The sequence below is a fragment of the Motacilla alba genome, chromosome 10 (assembly GCF_015832195.1).
Source record: "Motacilla alba alba isolate MOTALB_02 chromosome 10, Motacilla_alba_V1.0_pri, whole genome shotgun sequence".
Classification (NCBI taxonomy): Eukaryota; Metazoa; Chordata; class Aves; order Passeriformes; family Motacillidae; genus Motacilla; species Motacilla alba.
The window spans coordinates 12,605,448-12,629,717 of NC_052025.1; the positions used below are offsets into that span (position 1 = coordinate 12,605,448).

Sequence of the window (24,270 nt, forward strand, 5' to 3'; positions counted from 1 at the left end):
GCATCCCGCCGAAATGTACTTTCCCATCCTGCAGCGAAATTAGAGAAGGGGAAATTCATCGCGATCTGCGCCGGGGGGGTGACCGGGGGGGTGGGTGTGACGGGGTGGGGTAGGGGGGCAACAAAAAAAAAAAACCAACAAAACCAAACAAAAAAAAACCCACCACGCTGGTGTTGGCAGCTACCGCACGGCGGGGCCGCTGCCTCCCGGGCTCGGAGCGGGCGGTCCCGGGCCGCCCCCGCGGCCCTGCCCGGCTCCGCGCGGGCCCGCCCGGCGCAGCGGCGCATGGAGCGGGCCGGGCACGGCGGCGCGATGGCGGCGGCGCTGAGGGCGGCCAAGCGGCAGCTGCGGGCGGAGCTGCGGCAGCGCCTGCGGGCGCTCGGCGCGGCCGAGAAGCAGCGCCAGTCCCGCCTGCTCGGGCGCAAGGTGGGTGCGGACACCCGGGCACGGTCAGGGCCGGGCCCGGCTCGCCGGGAAGCGCGGCCGGGACTTTCCAGGCCCCGCCGGTGATCGAAACCGTGACTCAGGGGCCCTTCCGCCGAGCGGGGGTGAGCTCCGCCTCGGAGCCTTCCCTCGGCTCTTGCTCGGCCCCGCCGGGGAGCGGGGCTGCTGGCACCGGAGGGACAGGAACTGCTGGCGGCACCGGCTAGAGCGGGGGTGCTGGGGACACTTCACCCGGGAGCGGTGGTCACACATCACCCTGGGTGCTGGGGACACTTCACCCTGGCTGCTGGGGACACTTCACCCTGGCTGCTGGGGACACTTCACCCTGGAGTGGTGGTCACACATCAGCCCTGGGTGCTGGGGACACTTCACCCTGGGTGCTGGGGACACTTCTCCCGTGGGTGGTCGCACTTCACCCGTGGATTTTGGGGGCAGTGGGGCAGACTGCCACACACCCCAAGCAGGGCTCCTCGGGGGTGGTGGCAGGTGTTTATCTCAGACATTTCACACCAGCCTGGCTCTGGCCATACATACAAAACCCAGCCACTGCCTGATTGGGTCGCTTGTTTTATGTTCTGTCATCTCCCTTCTGTATCTTCCGGCAGTGTTTCTTCTACACAATTTTATTTCTAATATAATTTTCACACTCTAAAAGATATCAAGCAGGGTTTGCCTAACTGGTATCCTAGCACAGAGTGATATGGGTATGTACTTTTGAAATGTCCTGTTTGTGTTTGGATTACACAGTTTTTATATAGATGTATTTTATCATTTTAATAAACATAATAAAATTTTATTTTGCAGTCACTGCATGTAATAGAGCACAGTCCTCATTTTTTTTGCAGCACCAGCGGGTACTTCTAGATGATCTACATTTATATGGTTATTTTCCTGCCAGAGGCTCTCAAATCATTTTATAGACTTCATTTACTACTAATGTGTAGCCACTTCATGAGTGGGATGTGGCAGCACAGCAACTTTTAAGTTGTAGGAAGTTTTAACTGGAATTTACATAACCCTTTTTTTCCTTGGGAATGCTTTTTAAAAACATATCTATATGTAGTGTCCTACCCTCATGACAATACATTTTAGCAATCACACATCCTAGACTTAAATCTCTTGAATTTTAGCAAATACTGGTATGCAAACCCTTCAAAAATTCTGAGTCCTCAGCCAACTTTTAAGCACCTAGGCCTTGTAGTACTGAATTTTTAGGAGCCTTCAGCCTTTGTCTAGCTGCTGCTGATAAACACAACAATACAGCACTCATTCTTCTAGTGAGAGCACTCTAAAAGATACAGCCTTTGTTTTGCTTAAAAGAAGGCATCAGGAAATATGACATAAATTGATAGTATCTTGCCCTTTTCTTAATATGGTACAGATTGAAAATATTGAGTTTTCTTGAGACAGAGAGGCTCTGTGCAAGTGGCAGAAAGTAGAGTTGGCTCCCTCATGGGGGGTGGCTAATACAGCAGGCACAGAGAAATTTTGGAACAGGCTGAGAAAATATTTGGAATTATATAAGGAAAAAAAAATGCAGCTTTGTAACATACATCAGTGCTTGTAGCTAATTAAAGTGAGCAGGCTATTTTATAACACCTGAGTAATATTTTTAGTGGAAAAATCTAATTTCAAAATAATCTTTAAATTCAAAATGAAATAGCTTCACAGGCTGACCTAGCCACCGGTATTTAATTAGCTTCTGGATGATTATTCTTTTTTAATGCTTATGTTCATGATTAAAGTCATGCTATTTGCATGCTCTGATTCTGAAAAAAATTGCCATCAGCTGGTGAACAAAGGACAGATAATATTTGTTAAGTGTGGAAATTTTTTCAGTCTTCTCAGAAACTGCTCCGAGTCATAGCAGGAGCATCTGCACAATTCTGAGAACATCTGAAATTGTGTCTTCCTGCTCACATGTGGGTTTACATCTTCAACCTCATTTTTGCTCCTATACAGCCTCATAATGTGTTACTGGATACATCAGAGCAGATGGGACCCGTGTGGTGCCCACAGCACACAGCCCTTGTCTGAAAGTCTCAGTGTCTCAGTTTCTCTCTTCACCAAACCCATGAGAGGTTTTGGCTCTGGAGGCCTTCAACGTGAGCCACAGCTGCTTTCTGGAGTCTGCAGCTGGACTAACCAGTCTGCTTTTTGCAGCAAAAGCTACCATGGAAATTCTGGTCTTTTGAGAGCTTAATCCTGTGGAAAAATCCATGTGTAGGGTTAGACAGATAGAAAAGGAAATAAAATATGGTTTGGAATTATGATGTTTCTGTGGCCAAGCAACACATACACCATCATTTGGTCTGGAGTGTTTCTTTTTTTCCCCCCCTTACAAAATTACATCCATCTTCTGAATATTTCACTTGGGTTTTTAACTGCTGTGATGGAAAGAAAATAAAAACTGTAGTGTGAACCATATCTTGACTCAGATGTGGGCATTTGTATCTCAAAACAAGGCCAGGGCAAAGGCTAAAGCTCATAAGAGTGAGTTACCCTGCAGTTATACAAACACTGAGCAGGGCATCTGGTGATCTCTGTTCTGTAGACAGTAGAGAGTTTCTCAATTGTCTGATATTTTAACAGATTTTTGTCTAAGTGTGTAGAGTAAGAGTAAATCTCATTTAAATGAGTAGGGGCACATTTATATTTGTTTTGTCCAGATGTAAGTGACAAAATATATAATGTGCTAGAGAATGAGAAGACAAGCTTTTAAAAGCCTCCTTTCAAATTTTAATGTGGAATTCAGTCTGGGATGGGCAGAGGCAAGTGAGGTATGAGTCTGCTAACACTTTTTCACCATATAAGCATTTTTTATTTTCCCTCCTATATTCAGCCTTTTATAAGCACAGAGTCTCATGAAAAGCAAAAACTGGCAAGGCCATCTTTCCTTCGAGCTTTGAAAAATGTGCAGTAATAAGATCACCTGTTGGAAGCAGCTGATGTTTGAAGTCATATATCTCATCCTGCTGGAGGGAAGACATTCAGGTTAACAAAAGAAAGAGGGGCCTGTTGTTGGAAGACTTTGTGCTCCACAGTCATCTGCTCTGGTGCTGATTTTCCTTTGAGTTATTATCATTGAGGCGCTTCCCGCTCTGCCTAGGCCCAGATGAGAGATGCAGCCTGTTAAAGGGATGGAAGAAGAGGAATGCTAAACTCTCTTGGCTTGCATAAGCTGACAGTTCTGGCCTGCTGTATCTTTCTGCGGTGATGATGGGCATTTGAGGATGTCTGCACTGTATGATGCACATCTTTAGGGGATTGGAAGGTTGTCTGCAAAATTTTTTTGCTGGCCCAAACCTATGTTGCAATGTTTAGTTCACTAGATGCAAAAATTTGCCTATTTTGATCTTGCTAATGGTAGAAATGTTGGAGTAGGCAACAAAGTCAGTTTATTCTGTTTATGATGCATCAAAGTTTGTATCTCTACCCTTTTCAATTAATATTTTGTGTTAAATGAAATTAAGTTGATCTTTCCAAAAACTTTTCATGAACCAATTGTGCCAATTTCCCATGTAGGTGATTGACCATCCCAAGTACCAAGAATCCAAAAGAATTGCAATCTTCCTGAGCATGCCAGATGAAGTCCAGACAGAAGAAATCATTAAGGACATTTTTAAGCAAGGCAAGGAGTGTTTCATCCCCCGTTACAAACCTCAGAGCAATCACATGGACATGCTGAAGTTATCATCTGCTGAAGACATTTCTTCACTTGCTTTGACATCCTGGAATATTCTTCAGCCCAGTGATGATGACACTGCAAGAGAGGAAGCTCTTGCTAGTGGTGAGTATTTTCTTGCTGCACCATGAGATTGTTGAGCAGGAGTAGCCTGGAGCCAGTAGGAAATACTTTGATAGCAAGAATGAAATGAAATGTTACACCTTGTTTTTATACATTGTAGAGAGATGCTCTTTTCTCTTGCCTGTTTTGCTCTACCCTGTGCCACCCCTATGACATGCCAGCAGAGCAGGAGCGCAGCTGCACTGATCCAGCTGAAAGAAAACTCAGCCCTCCACATAAATCATCTTCTTGGTCTGATTCATGAACATCCTCAGCACAATCTCAGCCAGCGTCATGTACAGGCTTGTAAAGGAAAGAGGGGCTTGCTGGGGGTAGCTTAAGCTGCCACTGAAAGTCACAGGGATTCACAGGTTTAAGATGTACTCTGAGAACTTTGGTTTGTGCTGCCTGAAAGGTTGGGAGCTTCTCAGGTGATGCCCATAGACTGAGAATTTTCTGAAATCTTTGATCCTGCAAATTGTGTTGCATGGATGAATCACAGTGCTGATATGGAGCCTGCCCTTGTAGAACAGCTCTCTGGACTGAGTCCTTAGACTGAAAATAAAAGGACTTTCTTGGCCTGCAGTCTTTTCTAGCATCATTCTCTCACATTTTTGTTTTGACCTTATAATGCTGTCTCAGACACTGAATTCTTCATAGAGTTGAGAAAGTACAAGTTAATTAAGATCAAACTTGTGTGTGTGTGTTTTGATCCCCAAATAATCCTTCTCTTAACCTAAAATTCCCCAACTCCTCTTATAAACAAGCTTACTTTTTGTGTATTTGCATTCATTATTTGCATTCTTTTTGTAAACACTTTAGTGTCTTTTCAAAACATCTGCAGAAATGTTTAATCTTATTAATGGAAAACTCATATTGAACTCATGCTTTAAACCTCAGCCTGGGAAGATTTTCTCCAGGTTGAAATTCACCACGCAGACAGCTCCCACACCTCACACACTTGCCAGCTTTTTAGTGCTTGGTAAAGGAACATAACTTTTCTGTAAGTCTGTTTGATTGAACTTAAGCTTGTATTTGCTTTGGGATGCCAATGTACTTTTCCAGAACATTTCACCATGTTTCTTTCTCTTTTCTTTTCAGTCATTACCTCTTTCCTAATTCAGAATCCTTTCTGTGTCTACATTTTAGCTAGCACTGCCTTATACAATCATCTTCTTTACATTTAATATTTAGCACTGTTTGATGTTTTTCCAGTGTTTGTCAAAAAATTGTGTTTATTGGTGGGATTTAGGGACTTTTGAAGGTAATAAAAAATATCCAGAGTTCTGTTGACTGAGCTTGGTTCAGGCTCTCTGGACAAGCTTTTGTACTACTGGTGAGCTGCTGTTAATTGAATTTAACAAGTCTGTTTTAGACATCACAGAGTAAACACACAATTTGAGGTATGATGGGAGCAAGGACTTCCAGGTATAGAGTGCACTGAGATGTACCTGGGTGCCAGACAGTGAAGATGGGGAGGGCAGGAGCACACTTTGGTACCTGGCTAGTTCTGGAGCTGCTGCTTCCTTCTCTGCACCAGGCTGTGGGCAGAGAGCAATGCCAGGAGAGCTCCTGTGCTGTACAGAGAGGTGCCAAGAGACCAGCTGTAAGAACTGATGTATGTCCATGTCAGACTTGTTCTGCCTGAAACTCAATATTAGTCTGTTTGTACTGTTTGTACAGTAATCTTGGAATAATGCCATTTGGATTGGAAGTCAAACCTCGGTCCTTTATCCTAGAATAATTTTTGTAAATTAGAGAATTAGTTTAGTTTTCTTCCACTGTTGCAGCATCATATACACACTTCCAATTTGTTCCCACAGAAACACACAATTCATCCCAATATGTCTTTATATTCCTTTTGCTGTATTTTTTTGTCACCTATTACATTTTTTGAACTTTGGTACATTTGCAAGAATGCAAATTGCCTTGCTGCTACATCCATCCTCCATTGTTGGAATGATGCATGGATGGCACGTTTATCTCAGAGGTGTTACTTTGGTGATCTGAGGCATTTACATTGTTATAAGGAGATAACATGGTGTTACATTAGTAATGTTCCCATGGCTGGCATAAATTACTATGTAATTTCCAAGAAATAGCCTGCAGGTACATAAATAAGCCATGTCATTTCTGAGTGTATTCATTTTGCATGACGAAAAGCTTAAATTTACACTGTCCTTAAAACTTCAGGCATAGTTACTGTAAGAATAGCTCAAATGTAAGCCTAGATATACTTTTTGCATAGAGTTTCCCAGTCTTTGGTAGCACTCATGGGCAGTGTTGTATAGACACCAGCCCTCCTTTTGGAGATGATCCTTTTCTGTGTTGGAACAGGGTTTACCTCTTTTCATCTTGGCAGTACTCACATCACACCGTGCAGGCATAAACAAAGATCACTGCTTTTGTGGTAGGAGAAAGTCTGTCATCTTCTCTACCATGTGTGGGTGACTGATTGGCGTGTGAAAATTTGCTTTTGTTTGGCTATATGGACACAATAACAGAAAGAACAAAGGCGGAAGAAGTTCAGATATTTTGGAGTAGGGCTGTGTGTAGGTGTTGGTTCTTTTCCAGCTTGGTTCGTTTCCAGCTGTATCTGTTGAAAAGACTTAGACAACTTCTGGGGCAAGCCAGTGGTACATTTTCCTAATAGATACCAATTCCCATTTTTATCCTTGTCCATCAGAGGTATAAATGAGTTTTGCCCAAGGTAATACTGCTGATGAAAGTCCAGGCAGGTTGCAGTATTTGTTTACAGAAGTGTAGAAACCTTGCACAACTTTGGAAGTAGTAAATCAGATAAAACTGTACTCCGTGTTTGCTTCTTATCAGTACTCCTACAGAAGTTTAAAGAACATTTTGCCAGCAGCTTCATTTTCAGTGTGGTTTAGGGAGGTGTTGTGATTCACTGAGCTGGACATGGGGTTACTCATTTGTAATGTTATTTATTATTACCTAGACCTGCTCTGAGAGCTATGAGGGAAAAGCTAAGTTACTCCTCTGAAAAAGAGATTATCCTTACTGAGACACACACAAAAAAAAAAAAAAAAAAGATAAAAAGACTAGGTTGAGTGTTTCCATATGATAAAATTCTTGGAGGCTTCTTTGAAGGGAGGCACATGGCCAAGGATCTCAGGTGGAAGGCTTGGACCTGAGCAAATATGCTTAAGTGTTCATAACGTAACTACTGACTGGTAGCTGAAGGTGTGCAACAAACTATAAACACCTTTTCTAACATTCACCTGCATGATGGAGAGAAGGGGCTTTGGCCTAAATAGTTTTCTTGGCCAAAAAATGAAGTTTTATTAAAAATAATGGCTCTGAATCTGCTTACTCTAATGGATTGGGACGTGCTTTTCTAGGAAATGCAAGAAATGGGATTATGTGTACAGACTTAATTCAGCCTCTTAATCTCTGTCAATTCTGCCCTGGTGTCACAGTACATTATTACAAGGTCCTTGTCCCTCAGATGTGAACTGCCTCAGAGATGAACCCAGATGAAATGGTCTGGGCTCTTCCAAAGAGGCAGAAGGTGAACTCCACCTGCTGTTAGTGATTGTTCTAGTGAGTATCTGCTCAGTAGTTTGCTTTCTCCCTGCCCAGGTTAGAGCTGCAGGCCTCTTTACTGTGCATTACTCAAACCTCAGGATGGAGATGGAGATCTGCATTTCTGTATGGGCTCTTCATCACTGCACCATTCAGTGACTTAAAGATATTAAGTGGTATTTACTGATGGAGAAGCAGCAGCAGAGGCTCAGGATCCTGTTGCAGCCTGAGTTGTGCAGAGGAGCTGTTCCCAGTGAATACAGACTCTTTTGCTTGTTTTTCCAATGTTAAGTTTTCTTCTCTGTTCCCTCCAAAACAATAATTTCCCAGATTTGTCTCAGCCTTGAACTAAACCTCCTTTTTCAAGCTTTCAAGCTTCTACCACTATAATGTCACTTTCCATCCTTCTGCTCTTTGCCCAGCTTCTCTGAAGCTCCCTCCTCAAGTGTCCCTCTCTGGCCTTTCTCACTGTATTCCCCACTCCCTCCTGCTCTCAGTCCCAGCCTGTCATTGCAGGGGCAGCTGGGCCAGCATAAATAGCTTGTCTCTGCCAAAAGGGAGGAGATCATGTGTTTTGTGTTCTTTCACTTGTCTGCTTCCAGACATACAAGATTCTCCATCCCAATTTACTCATTTCCTTCCCCACTGTGCTGGCTTCTTTCTCTTTTGCCTTGGCTTAGAAAAACTTGTTTTATAGTACTTTCCCCACTAAATAGTATGAAAAACATAGTTTTGTGATTGTTTCTTTTGGACAGTGCCTGATTAAATAAGCTGCTGCCCTTTCTCCTCCTCTTGTCCCCACCCATCCTCTCCTGAGCCAGCACAGATGGCCCTGCAGCCACGTTGGGACCTCTACTGGGAAACCAGTCTTGGTTAGGAGTATCCCAGCACCAGCAGAAGTTTCTTCCCATGCAGAAGCAGCACACAGGTTTGGACTGATGCAATTGAAGGAAGCTGATGGTGAGGGGTTGTGAAAATGGGTGCCATGCCAAAAAAAGTCTCAGTGAAACTTCAAGTCATCATTTCCTTCCATGTTTCAGTTCCCAGTCTTGCCCCAGACAGCAGGAACAGCAGCAGCCAGCGAAACGAAAGTCCTTTGGAACCCTCACAGCTGAGATGGGTCTGGCAGGAGGAGCTGAGCCTGCAGCTCCACGTGCTCCATCTTTGCACTAATACCAGCTTAAGGAGTTTTCTGTCCTTGTGTTTCCAGCCTATTCCTGCCTCTCTCTGGTGAGCTGGATCAACCTGCTGCTCTGGGTGAAGATTATTTCCCTCCTTTCCCCTCTCCTGTTTCCACTGGGATTTTTTGAACCCAGACAAGTGGTTCCAGTTTACCCTGTGGCCATATCAGTGCCATGTGTGTGGAGAGGGGGGAATTAGGAGCCTGGATGGAGGGAACGTCCCCTGTGGCACAGGTTCCTGGAGAGAGTCATGGGGCCACCCATGCAGATGTGACTCCAGTAGTGGTACAGGGCATCTTCAGAGAGCCCCAGAACTCACCCTGGCAGTCTCTCCTAAGCCTGTGCCAATGGCAGCTTTTCACACATTTGCAGCATTGCATAAGCCTGGCTCAGATGGGTTTGAGCAGTGCTGAAGCCACATCCCCACCAGTGAGGGTGCTACAAGCGAGATTTCAAGTTCTTGCTGCAAGGCATGGAGCAACAGAGCTTCTCTCCTTCTTTTCTTTTTTTTTTTTTTTTACTAGCTGTGATCTTGGAAACCAGTGAACCATTTTGCAAGAATAAAACAAACATAACCCCTCTGCTCCCATCTCAGTTTGGCATAAGTACCCAAGCTGAAAAATGTCAGCATTTGACAATATAGCACCTTATATGAATAATCTGCTGCTACTCAACTACAGCATAATGCATTTTTGCTTTAAGAAATGAATGTATTAATAACTTGAGTTGTATTTTGTAATTTAGTTTGGAGACTTCTGGCATTTTCAGCACTGAAAACTTTGGTGGCCTACTGGCCACAGCATTTGTGTTGTAACTTCAAGATAATAAGTGCAATATTAACTAGATAATCAATGCTTTCAATGACAGTAAAAAAATTGTTGTTAATAAAAAGAAAAGATCCAAATTTGAAATAAAATAAGGAAGTACTAGCATATGTCTATCAGCAAGTTCTTGCAGCTTTGTTTTCATATAACCTTTTAAATGTTGGCTTTTAAGGTTAAGGTAGTTTTATCTTTCTGCCCTTTTAACTTCCAGAACACTGTGAGACTTGTTGTAGCATAAATTACAACAACCTGCTGGTAGCAGAAACAGACAGAGACAGCTTACCTGTGTGGTGGCATTTAGTTTATTAGGGTTTATGCCAGGGAACATGATTCTCTTGCAAGGAAACTGCTGGCTACCTCTAGGCTGCAGTTCCAAACCTGGAGCAGTTTGAAATTATTCCTGAGTGACCATTAACCCTGTTAGAAACTTTACCATCAGGATTTGCCCTGCAGAAGCATTTTTGTCTGCAGAAACTCTTTTTCACCTGTCTTTAAATTCTTGCTATTTATTCATACATTCAAAGATTCTGCATTTGCTGCCAGGACTGATGGCCTTGTGATGCCATCAGTATGCTTAGTTATCCCAAATTTTAGCACAGCTCTTGAGAAGTGTGACTGAATTGATGGAAGCACAGTCTTAAGAGGAATAGGTTTGACTTAGAACTGCAAAATAAAATGGGATTTAAAAAAAGGATAATGGGTTCCTCCCCCACACCCCCCAAAAACATGCACCAGAAGTGAGAGGATTTTGAAAGATGAGGCACATTAGAGTTTAGAAATAAAAAACACTTGTGAGTAGAAAATGCTGTGGCTTGAAGCATAGGGAACGTCTATTATCCTACTTCAGCTGTCCATGAAGGCATAATGGGACCCTACAAAATAATGCTAATCATTCTGAAAAAAGATATGTAATAAATAATGCTCAGAGGTAGCTGGGAATATTTAAATGAGCTATATGCAGATAGGAGTGTATCAAGAACAAATGAAATATGGGTACATGAAAAGGAGAGATGTTAAATGTTTCTGCTTAGGAAAAAAAAAATCCAAAAAAAAATACCCCAAACAAGATTGTAAAGTGATTGAAGGTACTATTAGATTTTCTTTTCCTCTGGGAGACTTGATTAAAACTTGCAGTACGAAATATGTCAAGGGATAGATTATAATTTAAAATCTTTTTACACTGGTCATAAAAAGAAAACCTGAGAGCATGGCACAATGGAAAATTGAAAATCAAGGCTTAGCTGCTAATGTAATTTGTTTTTTAATGAAATGATTTAAAGTTTGGAATGAACTTGTGTTTGGAGACAATGATCCATAGTATTTTTGATATGCAAAAGAAGAACAAAATTCAGTGCAAATGAGGCATTAACATTCTGGTCGTGAATCTTGCTGTGGAGAGAGGATCCTTCCCCTCACAGGGCAGGATCTGGACATGCAATCCAGCATCACATGTTTTACAAGAGTCAGGAAATCTCACAACTTGGAGCTGTGTAGCAATAACTGAAGGATCTTCCTACCTCTGCAGCTGCAGTCCCCAGATTATTGCCTTACAAACAGGTTCTGGCTTCTCTTTCCAGCAGGCATTTGGAGCACTCCTCTAAGCATCTAATTTTATTTGTATTAAGCCCTTGGCTCTGTTGCCTTCCAACAGCTGTGAGTTGTACTGGTTAGTTAGTTGTAATGTGAAATATTATGTTCCTTATTATGTTAATATTATATTATGCTCCTGCGACATGTGAAATATTATGTTCCTTGTATTAATTTTAAATTTGCTGCTTTCAGTCCAAGGGATACTTCATTTTTCTATGATGAGAAGTAAATAAGGATGTTTGAGTTACATTATTTTTATTATTCATTGTTTAGTTACACCTGTACTGTGAATACTATTGTATTCTTTTCTATCAGACTTTGACTGTTTTATTTTTCTTGTAGTGAAGCTTTTCTGTAGGAGGTCCAGCCATTGCTCTTTTAACATTTACAATCTCTCTGATTTTATTCTGGAAAAAAAGATGCCTGGGAGAAAATTTTATGCCCAGGTAAAGAAATACTGTGAAATGCATGTACTGGCACTGGAGATGTTAATTCTTTCTGTGTATACCATAACACTGCTTTTCAGATCAGCTCACTGGGCACATCTCTCAGTGGTTTGCATACCAGTGTTCCACAATGACACATCATTATAAAAGAGCCTGTTCCACTAGTTGAGATCTATAAAATAATTTTATATTATTCCATCTAGCTTGTTCCTTAGCAGGTAGAGCTAGGAAAATGCTTTCTTGGAGATAGAACATTTCAGGTGATAGCAAGTTTTCTTCAGGGTTTTTCTGCATCCCAGCCTTCAGCTGAAAGATGTGTGACTCCATCCCAGCACTGGGGTTACTCTCCCCTGGAGCTGGTCTCAGCCCTTCCCTTGAGGTCTGCACCAGCTTCCAGAACTCTGAAACAGCTCAATAGTCAGCACTTAATTTGCTAAGTGAAGGCAGACACTTCTACCTGTTTCTCCCAGTGCTTCTGTTCAGAAACAGGTATGACACAATACAGAGACCTTTTTTTTTTCAGGTTCTTAAAAAAATAATCCTCTGAAATGCAAAAGTTCATATGTTTTTATGGTGTTGTTTTGTAATACCCTTTGGTGTCCTTATGTCCTGAATCTCCCTTGTGCAGACTAAACCACGAGCACCATGTGGTTTAATTGAATACCACCCATGCCAAGGTGTCCTGCAGTGAACCTGGAAGGCTGAGAGCTCTGGAACACTACAGCTTTTTGTTTCCATAAACTTCATTAAGGCTTTAAAAGACTATTTTTCCTTGTAATCGTCTTAAGTGTCACATCCACGTTTGCCTTCTTGCAGAAAATTCATCAAAACCACTGAAAAGATTACTTCTGCTGTAATCAATTAAAGTTTGAAGAGACGTGAAAGCAACATGGGCAAGGGCCTTGAAGTCACTGCAAGTGACTCTCAAGGGTTTTGTTTCAAAGGGCTAATTTTGCTCCAGTGAGTATGAAGAGTAGCATTGTCATTTTTTTTCATACAGTTTCCTAGAGACAGGAGTCTTTGAAAGGTAGATAAGAGGTGAAATTCATTTCTGGAGTGTGGCAGGAGTCTGTACAACTCATGCAGGGGAAATGCCAATGTGCAAGTATCTCTGGCTGCAGTAATTATCCAAACAGACATCTTTGTCTCCCTTTATTTTCATGTTTTGGAAGGGAAGACCAAGCTCATCTCTGTGCACACACTCTGGGGAGCAGGAGGGGAAGCTTTTCCCTGCTGCCCACCTGTGTGGGGAATGGGGGTTGAAGATGGAGTTTGGTGAGACATCTCAGCCTTCCTTGCTGCCAGAGAGGACAGTCCTGCTGCCTTCTCCTTGTGCCCAGCTCTGTGCTCCCCTCATCCCTTCATCCCAGGTACCATCTCTGGTACTTGCTGCTGAGCAGATTCTGCTCATGGATCTGGCAGAAATTTGTGACTTTTTTCCCCCTTTTTTTTCCTAGGATTGGTGTACTGCCAGCTTAGTGGGCTATTAAATCAGGTCAGCACTTTTCCAGCTACAAAAGATTTGTTTTTCTGGCACAGTTAATCCCTGCTGGTTTTGCTGAGATTCAAAATACAGAGTTATTCCCCTGGATGGTGGGAAACTCCTTGGACTGGCCCAGAGCCACTGGCCTTCAGGGAGCAGGAGACTCATGCTGCTGTTTCATCGTGTAAGGATAGCTCTGGATCTTCATGTTTGGTGTCATGCTGAACTCAGTACCTGCTTGGGCTGGCTGTTGTGCGTGTGAGATGGCAATGAGTTTTTGGGATCTAGATGAGGGCAATTCCTGTCTAGGAGTGACGTGAAGCCTTTTGCCGGCAGGTGTCAGCATTCCATACATTTACCATGGAGCATTGGTGTCATTTCGGCTGCTTTCCTATAATTAAAATCTCATCCAGCCATTGCTCTCACACACACAGGAGAGCAAATGCTCCAGCCTAATTTCCCATAAAAATTGGGGATTGAATTGAGGGAGGGATAGGATTCCAGGGAGAATCAGATTTTTAAACTGTGCAAGCCTAAAAAGATAAAAGAAAATCTTGTGATGGAAGAAACAGGATTTCTCAGCTGTTGTGGTGTTAACACATTTGACAGCAACTGTGAAGGTGCCGTCACCTCCCAACCAGCTGACTCTGCACGTACAATAAGCCCTGCCTGTAAACAGCCTGATATTCCCATTAAGTGGTGTCACTCCTTACAGGAGCCAGGTTTTCCACTGACTTGGAAGTTGTTGTCTCACCTATTTATGTTTCATGAGCAATTCTGTATATTTTATGATAGGCTATCTACTGAGTGAGTCAAAGGGTATTGGAAATATTGGTAGTGATGCATAAAGTATTGAAAAAGCCCCAGATGATTCACCTCTGTCTTATTTTGACTTAAAAATACCCAGACAGCAGTATGCAAAAGAGGACCAAGAGTGAAGACATGCACGTGTATCCAGTGGGAGTATTCAAATGAATGCTCAGGCAAGCACCATGGAAGTGTACCTAATAAGACCATAAACAAATTCCCATAAAAACACATAAAGATACACAAAGATCCTTGTATTTTAGGATGCAGCAGTATTCCCACATAAACTGTTCAAGCATCAATGCCTTGTGAGTTTCTCTAAAGGAGCAGATTTGTAGTCAGCATTTGCTGATTTAACAAGATATGTTGATGTGCTGTAAAGTGGCTCTAATGCCATTTTTCCTCTCTTTGGAATTGCTTCTTGGTACATCTGGTTTCAGAGTATTTTGGTGGTTTGAAATCACAGGAGAATCCAGGTGCAAGTCTTGGAACCAAACATTTTTGATTGCCCATGTTTTCCTAATCAGACTGTGCTCACATATATGAATATCAGAAACAGATTAACTCATTTTTCACAGACTGATAACTGGGAAGTCCTAAGCTATTTTTTCCTTTACTCTGAATTTGCAAAACTAGACATTTTGTGGGTGGCATTGAGTGATCATGTTTTATTTACTGGGCTTACGCAGGCTCGATGAATAATAGTGAAAAAGAAAAATACTTTTCAGATTTTCTTTTAGGTGGAGTTCTGAAAATGAGACTCTAGTCCCCATCTTACTGTAAGTTAAACCTCAGGGGAAGAGTGTGATGGTTATAGCCTCACACAGCATTTCCACATTGTGAAACCAGCCAAAAACACAAGTCTTAGCCTTGTACAGTAGCTTCTCTGGTGAAACATGAAAGGACATTTATCTGTGGAGCAGGATAGGTTTGTTTGAGCAGGGCTGACAAACTTTAGGTGATGAGCAGTGCACTTAGCTTGTCAGATGCATTGGCACTAAACCTGCAAGATTTTGGTTTAATTCAAAATCAGAGGTATTTACTTGAGCACAGCTCAGTAGCAGAGGAGCTGATCAAGCAGCTTTATTATGTGTTTTTGAGGTTTAATAACGGGCCAGTGGCTGCCACTCAGTTGTTTTAAACCTTTATGAGTGATGGCTATCATGTAGCTTCTCAGGGAGGCAGATAAATATTTTATTATGCTGTAGTTCAGCAGGGCAAGTGTGAACTGTGAAGACCAATGTTTCATGCTGACACAAAGCACTGACATGGATGAGTAGACAGATAAACGCTGAGTTGCTCAGTGCTTGTTTGTAGATTCTGCTGATGGTTCTATTTTCTGCAAAATATTTTATTGAAGTAATAACAGAAGCTGTCTGTGTCATGCCATCAGCAGGGGTGATGGGATTGCAGAGGAGATAGTCTGCTTGGCATCGGTATGGCTGCAAAAGGTGGGGTATGGCTGTGCAAAATGGTCTTTGGAAGACAAAAGGAGACAGAACCTTCCTGGTGCCTGCAATTCTCATACACAAGAATGAAAATAAAGCAATTAGCCCTGGTGTTCAGAGCGTTTCTCCCTGGAGGAGTTGAGGCTTTGAGGACCTAATGATGTGTCCCATAGCAGGAGGCTGTGGACGGAGCCTGTGAGATTTGGATGTGGTACTTTAACTTTTGATTCCCGTGCTGGGTTTAAGTGGGTGTTGCTGGGTTAAAGTGGGTATCTCCTCTGGCTCCTTCTGAAGCAACACCCTGAGATGAGCTCAGTTGGTCAGGGCATGGTGGCTGTGATGCCAAGGCTGTGCATTCAGTCCCTTTGTGGGCAGCTCACTTAAGAGTTGGGCTCAGTAATCCTTGTGGGTCCCTTTCAACTCAGCCTATTCTGTAATTCTGTGACAACAGGTGTATGTGAATAGGTAGAAAACAGTATATCCTGCTGATGTGGTAGTGCACAATTAAAGGTGTTCTCACAGGGGAAACACCTGGAGGAAAGGCTACTGACTGCAGTTTAAAATGAGATGTTTTTTTACTCTAATATGAAACACAACTTTTAGTCCTGTTAGGTATCTGCGACCTTAAGAAGGCTACAAAATAAGAGCTCAAGGAGAGCTTTTTATGAACAACCAACACCATATATCCACAAGAGAAAATAATTCCTTCTTCTCAAACTCGTGTCAGTAATATGGGAGGGTTTTCTTGTAGTTCCCAAGGTGGGTGCAGAGAGAAGTCTGTGGGGCAGTGTCAGTTTAGAGCAGCTGAGGATGTGGTCCTTCATGTTGGAACTTGAGTTTCCAAGGAGATGAGAATTCACACTGAGCTTCTGACAATGTATCATGTAAGCAAATAAGAATTACCAGTTAAAAGTTTCCTTTCTTTTTGAGGGATTGCATTTGTATTTTAGCAGACTGGCTTGGGTCAAGGCAAGCAATATTGCTGTTTATGTCTTCAGTCCTCTGAGTTACTGGATGTGCACCTCATTGGGTTTGGATGAATGCCTTTTTTTCAAATGTTTATGAGTTGCAGCAGAGGATAATGTTTTTGTCTCCTTGGGCATATAACAGTGTCTGTCTTCTCCAAGGGTATGTGGGGGAAAGAGCTTGTTTCTTCTGGAAGCAATCCCAGCCCTTTGGGAACCATGCACCTCAGCAGGGTCTGGATCAGGTCTGTAGTGAACAGATCTGGCATTTCCCTTTTTGAACTTATACCAAGAGAAAAGTAAGAGCAGAGATGGTGTGCTCAAAACCCAGGGCAGGTTTTTTCCAAAGGGCAGAAACCTTTTTATCTGGAAGGAAACAGTAAGGGTTGGTAACCTCAGGAGTGGTGCTGGGGCACCCAGGATGTTCTAGGAGAAACCATAAAAGGGAAGGGATTTGTTTTGCTGCAGCATAAGTAAAATACTTTTGTGGAGTTGTTTTCCCCATGATCTGGTGATTAACTCAGACCACAGCCTTAGGTGCTGTGTAAATAAGAACAGGATGGTGATCTGTGCCCTGTAGAGAATGTGTTGAAAGCACACACCTACCCAAAAGGCCTAACTATGCTAATGTTGACAGTAATTAAAGTTGCAGTGATGATTCTGTCATTAATTAGAAATTTCTGAGTTATTCCAATTCATTGGCTCATACCCTGCATGTCACTAAGACTGATACTTAGGTATTAGGGATCGAGTGATTGAGTTATTTTTTCCTCTTTGCCAGGGTAGCAGATACGGAGGCAGCAGATGGTTCCTGCACTCTTTTCATTCTCTAAAGTAAGGTTTTTCTGAAACAGGGTTTGCCTTTCAATCCATTGTGGTCTTTGCTAGGTCAGAAAAGGACCAAAGTAAATTTTCATTCCTTGTAATCAACAGCTTTCAATTACTCATGAGCTCAGCAGAGGTTTTGCACAGATCTGACATTGTTTATGGTGTGCACAGCAACATGAACACTCCAATGACAGCTATTCTTGGCCTGGTTCTTCTGCTCCTGCACCTTATGAAATCATTTACATCTGAGTGAAGCACGAGAGAGGTGTGTGTGGAACAAAACCAACCACTGGAAAACTCATTCTTGCCTGAGGTACCAGATTGTGAGGATCCAGCCATCCTTGTGGTGATGGAGTAAACAATGCACACACTTCTGTGCTTCAGGGGAAGCTCAAACTGCACAGCTGCTGCTGTGAGGAGCAGCAGCAGTGACATGGAGCTGATCACTGTTGACCTCTTGTAGGCTCAGACAGCGTCTGCTGTGAGCATGGTTCGTGTGAGCACGTTGCCGTTCTTCACAGGCACACAGGAGCTGCTGCAGCTCAGCCTCTGCCCCATCCTCCGTCAGTGCTTTTGAGGAGAGGATCAAAAGAGTCCTAGCTCCCACTTTGATGGGTCCCAGTTGCTTTGCTGTGCCCACAAAGCAAGTGGCAGCAAGGGATGAGAAGTTGGGATGACAGAGTATTTCAGTTTCAGCTTCCATTAGGACTGTCAAGCTGTGCAGGGGGAGATGAATGACCCCTCACAGTGGGTGACAACAGGATGGTGGAGCCCCTTCGAACCTGGGAGGACAGAGGCCATGCTGGCTGCTCCTTCTGAGGGCAGAACAAGTCCCCAGCAGTCTTTACATGACCTGTATCTGTGCAGTTTGATGGACCCTTCTATAATTAACCATTGTCAAGAACACTTCTGAAAATGCTGGCTGGCATTTCAAATAGGAACATCAGATTAAGGAGAAGAGAGGTAATGAGGTGCAAGGAGAAAATCCTTCCCTGGGGAACAAATCAAACCTGATACCATCATGAAAGGTAATGAGAAATGCACTGCCAAACTGAGGTTCACTGCGGCTGCCTAGAGGAAACGAAACCATGTATTATTATTTAAAACACTCAGAGGGGATGCTAATGCTTTGGTCTGCTGGCTGTGTCAGGGCATGTGCAGCTTGCACACCTGCCTCTTGAATGTAGTTTTGCCACACGTTTCTTGAGTCCTTGGGCCAGTCATTTCACTTCTCTGTGACATATGTCTACATCATTGTAAGGGTGTCAGTGCAGAGTGTGCCTGTCCCACAGGACAGGTTCAGAAGCTGTGACTGCATCTACACTGCCAAACAACACAGGGCTAAGTGGCACAGATAAGTCCTGTCCACACTACACAGAACTTGGCCTCTCTTCTTTTGTCTGGAGGAGTCAGACCTGTCCCCTTCTGTCTTTACTGCACATGGCAGTCTTGTCCCCTGGAGCAGTCATGGGTGCTACCTGGTCTGGCAGTGCCAGACACTGTGCTGACAATTAAGGTATTGACCACCTGTGATCCTGTAAATCAATTTGTTTTCTGGCTGTGCTGCATTTAGCAGTATAAATGAAGCCTGTGTGGCCGTGTCAGCATGGCTGTGTGCCCACACTGATAGATAACTCAGGGTTATTATTTCACGCATGGTGCTACACATTTGGAGCAGCTGTAGCCACAAGAGCTTATGCCATAGATACACTGAGTATTAGGTGACTGTCATCATAATTACTAACCTTACTGGTATACCCAGTGGCTTAAAGTGTGCAAGAACCATGGATATTCTCTACACAGAAGCTGGAGCAAAATGCTGTTGCTTGAGACAGTGTTTTCAGACCACATGCAGATTTTCCAAGAGAAGCACAGCTCACGTGTAACAAAACTCTCTTGACTGTGGATGTTCTTTCCTGGGCTCCTGGAATGTGGTCACAGGACCCTTGGGGATCCAAGAACCAGCAGTTAATGTCCACAGACACATAGGAGACAGTGGACATTGCAAGGAGATGGGCAGATGTGAATGTGAGACTTCCCTTAACATGTTTGATGAGGCACTAAAACACCTGATGTGGTGTTTGATTTTCAAGTACCTGCTCTGTCTTCTCAGGGACAAGGATGCCATTTCACACAGTGGGCTGTAAGAGCAAGGGCTGTAGGATGTGAGGACAGAGCAAGCCACAGTCCTGAGTGGCAGACAGTAATCCTGCAGGGCTGGGAGAGCTGGGGAGCATGAGGACCCCATGCCAGAAGGGGCATGTTCTTATCCTCAGCTGCCATCCTGTTGATGTACCCTCAGTGCTGATAACAATCTTAAGTGTCTGCAATCTTGGTCTCATCTGTGTGTCACCTCTCTTCCTGTGACAGCTCTTCCCCCACACTGCCACAGAACCACAAGAGGTTTTTTCCTCCCCAGGTTACATGTGAGGGAAACATTTAGTCCATGCAGCTCTCTGCCATCCATTCTAGATCCTGATACAGGATTTGGGACTAATGCTGCTTGAGCTGCCCTTGGGCTTCTTGCAGGGTTAGTTGTGTCATTTTTTTCTACCAAAAGTCTTAAAAGACATTTTACTTAAACCTTGTGCAGTGTGAGTTGCATGAATATCAGAGAACATGTTGTGAATCAGAGCAAGGCAGTCAGTATTGCTGTGCTCCACGGAAGAAAAATATAAGGGTAACTATTGCAGTATTTACAGCATAATTCTTCATATTGAGATTTTCATAAGCTTGTTTGAGTTCTTCAGCATATAACCCCCATGATTATAGAGGAGCCAACTTGTTAAAAGAATCCCTGTTTCTTCAGAGAACCCAGAGGAAAACAGTGCTTTAATACATCTAAATTCACTTGAGGTGCCTGATGCTTTCAGTTAAACTCCACAGAAAATATATTTCTTCCCTTCACTGTTTTTGCCATTTCCCTCTTTCCCTAGTGTTTCCCCTGACTTGTCTTCTTCGTGTCTCTAACACAAATGTAAGGAGAAATGGCACCTTTTTGCTCTGCAGATTTGCCCCCTGTGTGCATTCTTCCTGCCAGCAGCAGACTGCAAATGTTTCCTGCTTTTTGTCTTGAGAGTCACCTGGAGTGAAAACGGCTGAAGCAGACTGTGAGGCAGAGTGTGTTCAGTTCTGTGCATCGTGACTGATTGGTACTCACTGGTTTCTGGGCCACCTGAACACCTCCACAAGGCTGATGTGAGGCAGGTTGTGAAGATAAGTAGGAGTAACTTGGGAAGGATTTGAGCTGCAGAATGCATTCCTGACCTTGCTAACAGGGAGGCTGGTTGCTAGGTCCTAGTCCATAGGCCTGACAATTGACAGGAGCAAACTGAGGGGATGTGATGTGGTATGTCCAAAATTATGTACATCATGGTACCATTAAAATGGCATCTCTTTTCAGGGAGACCATGATTCTGCCTTTGGGCCTCTTTTTTTCTTTGTTTGCCATTTGCTATTTCACTCAATTCACTGTCCTATGAATCAGAATTTGACCGTAGTGTGTAAAACACCCTGATTCATTTTTAATCCAACCAGTAGTATTCTGTGGTCTGTGCTTTGGCTAATTCTTTCCCCTTACTCCCCTGACCTCCTTGGAAAAACTGTGCTTCTTGACTGTACAATGCTGGATTTGCAAGATTGATGTTCTCTAAGCATTTTGCACTGTGTTGCCTTGCATATTTTATATCAATGTTCTAATTAAGACATCAGATCATGATGGATGAGTGTTCATGTCAGCGACTCTTCTCTGAACAATGAAGAGTTGAGGGAAATCTCCAGGAGCCTGGGAAGTGTGTGCAAATGGTCTTATGTGAACTGTTAACGTGCTCTTCCAGGCAGAGTTTGGAGTTGATATGTGATCTCGGATGGGATTCCCTCTAAACTGAAAAGCTCTGCTTTGCTCTGGCTTTTCCCATACATGCTCCCACACATCTCCTTCAGTGGTGGGCATCGTCCCTCAGATGTACTAAAAGCAGCTCAGCCCAAAATGGCAGGAAGGATTATGCGTGGGCATGAAAACAGCAGAAAAATACCTGACCAGGTCCAAGCTCTGGTGCAGGAGCAGAGTCTGGTCACAGAAAAGCTGCTCAAGGCTAAGCACTGTTCCTGTAAGAAGGCAGTGGACTGAGACTCTGTATTTTCTTTCTTTCCAGACTCGTGTCAGCTGTCTTTTAGTCTGTGCTGCCTTTCCACTCCCTGCCCTTCTCTCCTTAAGTGTCTGTCTGCTACAGCAGCAAGTAATAAAAGACTTTCTTTGCTTTGTGAAAGGAGTAAGTGGGATGTTTCTGGGTTCAGGAGTCAGCACCAGGCCAGTCCAGCTCATTTGTTTGGAGGATGTCTGTGAAAGACTTCTCACACTGAACGTGCCAGCCTAGCAGAAGTGACAGGGATGTGCAGCAGCATCCATGCCTAGTGGTCACTCCTCGTGGCAGACAGTTTCAGTGATGTGAATCAGCTCCTGAAACAAGTGTGCAGCCAAGTGTAGATTGGAGCTGGCTCCCTGGAGTGGTGCCACATCCCCTGATGGAGCACGAGCAAAGCAAGAGCTTGTGCCTTTTTATCTGGAGCTGGTTGGTGGGGTGTTCTGTTGGAGTTTCACCAGCCAGTCCAGGTCATTATCAGCTTATGCATCTTTTTTCAGCTTTTAAACTGATTTTGAGTTCCAATCAAGTGCAATCTCACAAGAATCCTGGAAGGAGGGATATTTAAGGCAGACAAGCAGAATGCCTGTGTGTGCTGCTGGAACAGCAGAGAAAATTTCTGGAGGCCAAGAAAGAAAATCCTTTGGGACAAAAGGAGCTTGACATCATGAAGGGACAAGCCTTCAGATCTTCATCCTGATATAAGAGGGCAAATTACCACTTTCAGAATATGTTGTATTCAAGGATTTTTGGGTTTGGAAGGTCAAGAGAAAGTTCATGTCATCTTACAGTGGTGTCAAGATGTCTCCCCTCTCTCTTACACGTCTTCTTTTCATCATTTTTTTCCTTTTCTATTTTTGTGTCTGATGTTGAAGTTCATTTGATTTTCTGATTCCTCCTGTGTTTAATATCCCTGAGTTCAGTCTCTGTCTGATTTAGAGTCATAATAATTTGTGTTTGGAAGTGTGGGGTTAAAATGATAAAATAAATTTGTTAAAATGCTGAGGTTTTTTTCCCATCCAGCTTTTCAAGATCTAATTATTTTTCAGCTGAACTAGTATGCAATTGATAGATGAAAATGTAAATTTACAGGTTTAGTATTCAAAGTATTTTTCATCTGATCAAAGAAAGGGAAGCATTTTACAAAACACAAAGCTTGCATTCTTGCAAATGTCTGAAGTTATGTGGTTGTAGTCAAGCCATCAGGAAATCCACAGGGCATCCACTAATGCTTATTTCATTTTTCTGCAGGAGGTCTTGACCTTATCTTCATGCCAGGCCTTGGGTTTGACAGAAAAGGCAACAGATTGGGAAGAGGGAAAGGATATTATGATACCTATCTTGAAAGATGTATGAAACATCCCCATGGAAAGCCTTACACGATTGCTTTGGCTTTTAAAGAACAGATTTGTGAATCAGTGCCTGTGACAGAAAATGATGTTCCAATAGATGAAATCCTTTATGAAGACTGCTGAAAGTGTTTTGATACCAACCTACCTCCAGAGCAAGCAGCCAAAAAAGGTGTCATATCCATCAATCATGTTTTTTTCTAATTGTCATGTATGACTTTGGGACCAATAAAATACACTATTTGTGTTTGGGGGGAAAACCTCCAAAAACAGTGTAACTGTGGTAATTGTAGTGAGGATTGTGTTTATTTGCTTCTAATTAGCAAATGTCTGGTGTGAATTCTTATTCTAGAATCAATACAAAAAAGAATGAGCGACTGTTTATTACAGTAAGGACCATTTCTCCTCATAATATTTTTGAGGTACAAGCTTCTTGATACTTAACAGTTTTATTATTCTGGTTTAAAAGTGAACTGTTCAGTAATGACAGTTCTTGATCCATTCTGGAATTAGACGCTTGTAATGGTAAAATTTCTTAGTACTTAGATACTGTGTTAATCCATGAGCAAAACAAGAAGTTGATGGAGATGTCTTAGAGTAAGCTGGGCAAAAATGGTGATGGGGAAAAAAAGCCTTAATTAATTTTAGTGTATGCAGTAATTTTGACTGTTTATTTGGCTCCTTGCAGTTGTCTTAAAATAAAGGGAGTACCTGTTAAAAAAATAAAGGTTGATGTCCATAACTTTGGTATGTTCTTTCCTTTGTCTGAATACAAGATTGTAATGTAGTCTAAAATGTGGTCAAGCAGTTCTCTATCCAGAGACAGCACTGTTTTGGTAAAATAATATTCAAAATTACTTTAAGTTCTATAATTTTGTACATAAGCCATTCATAATGTCCCAAAATACTGTGTGGTGCTGTGGTAAAAAATGAGAGATGCTGAGAATTGCTGAGAACAGGTTTTATGGATGTAATAAATTTTTGGGTGGAAGGTTGGTTGTTCTCTGCTTCTTGAGACAATCATGGAAATCTAGAAGAAGAAAGTGAGTTTCCTCTGCACACTGTCCTTGTGGTATAAAAGCATAATATTTCCAGTCAGGATCAATCAAACTGTCAGAATTTTGTGTTCCTTCTTCAATGCAACCTCACTTTTTCTATGCATGTTTAACTTTTCCCTCAATCAATAAATCAGTGTGTTTATTTTCACCAAACTATTCTGTGTCATCATTAAAAAATCCATAAATTCTCGAGGACCAGCTCCAGAGTGGAAAGACCTTAACGCTTCCCCAAGAGCAACTGGTTTTGTGAGCAAAACCATGCCTGCAGTACCTGTGAACCTTTTCTTCTCAGAGTGCTGTATTCAGTGCTGTTTCCATTCTGCTGCTACAGCAACTGTTTAAACCCTCTGGCCCTGGGGTGAACATAGGCTT

The 24,270-nt window shown here is 42.8% G+C and overlaps 1 protein-coding gene across 1 annotated transcript; it reads left to right on the top strand.

The window, feature by feature from the left end:
- The first annotated feature begins 236 nt into the window (after window positions 1-236).
- Window positions 237-24,051, top strand: MTHFS (methenyltetrahydrofolate synthetase). Its single transcript, XM_038147286.1, has 3 exons — window positions 237-426; window positions 3,970-4,234; window positions 22,743-24,051. Exons 1-3 carry the CDS (start codon window positions 286-288, stop codon window positions 22,964-22,966), a joined length of 630 nt encoding a protein of 209 aa, XP_038003214.1. The 5' UTR covers window positions 237-285; the 3' UTR covers window positions 22,967-24,051.
- Window positions 24,052-24,270: the final 219 nt, after the last annotated feature.

Excerpts from the sequence above, each read along its gene's own strand:
- MTHFS (XM_038147286.1), top strand. The coding sequence starts at position 286 with ATGGAGCGGGCCGGGCACGGCGGCGCGATGGCGGCGGCGCTGAGGGCG. Across the intron at positions 427-3,969 it reads CCCGCCTGCTCGGGCGCAAG|GTGATTGACCATCCCAAGTA; the intron begins GTGGGTGCGGAC and ends TTTCCCATGTAG. Across the intron at positions 4,235-22,742 it reads AGAGGAAGCTCTTGCTAGTG|GAGGTCTTGACCTTATCTTC; the intron begins GTGAGTATTTTC and ends ATTTTTCTGCAG.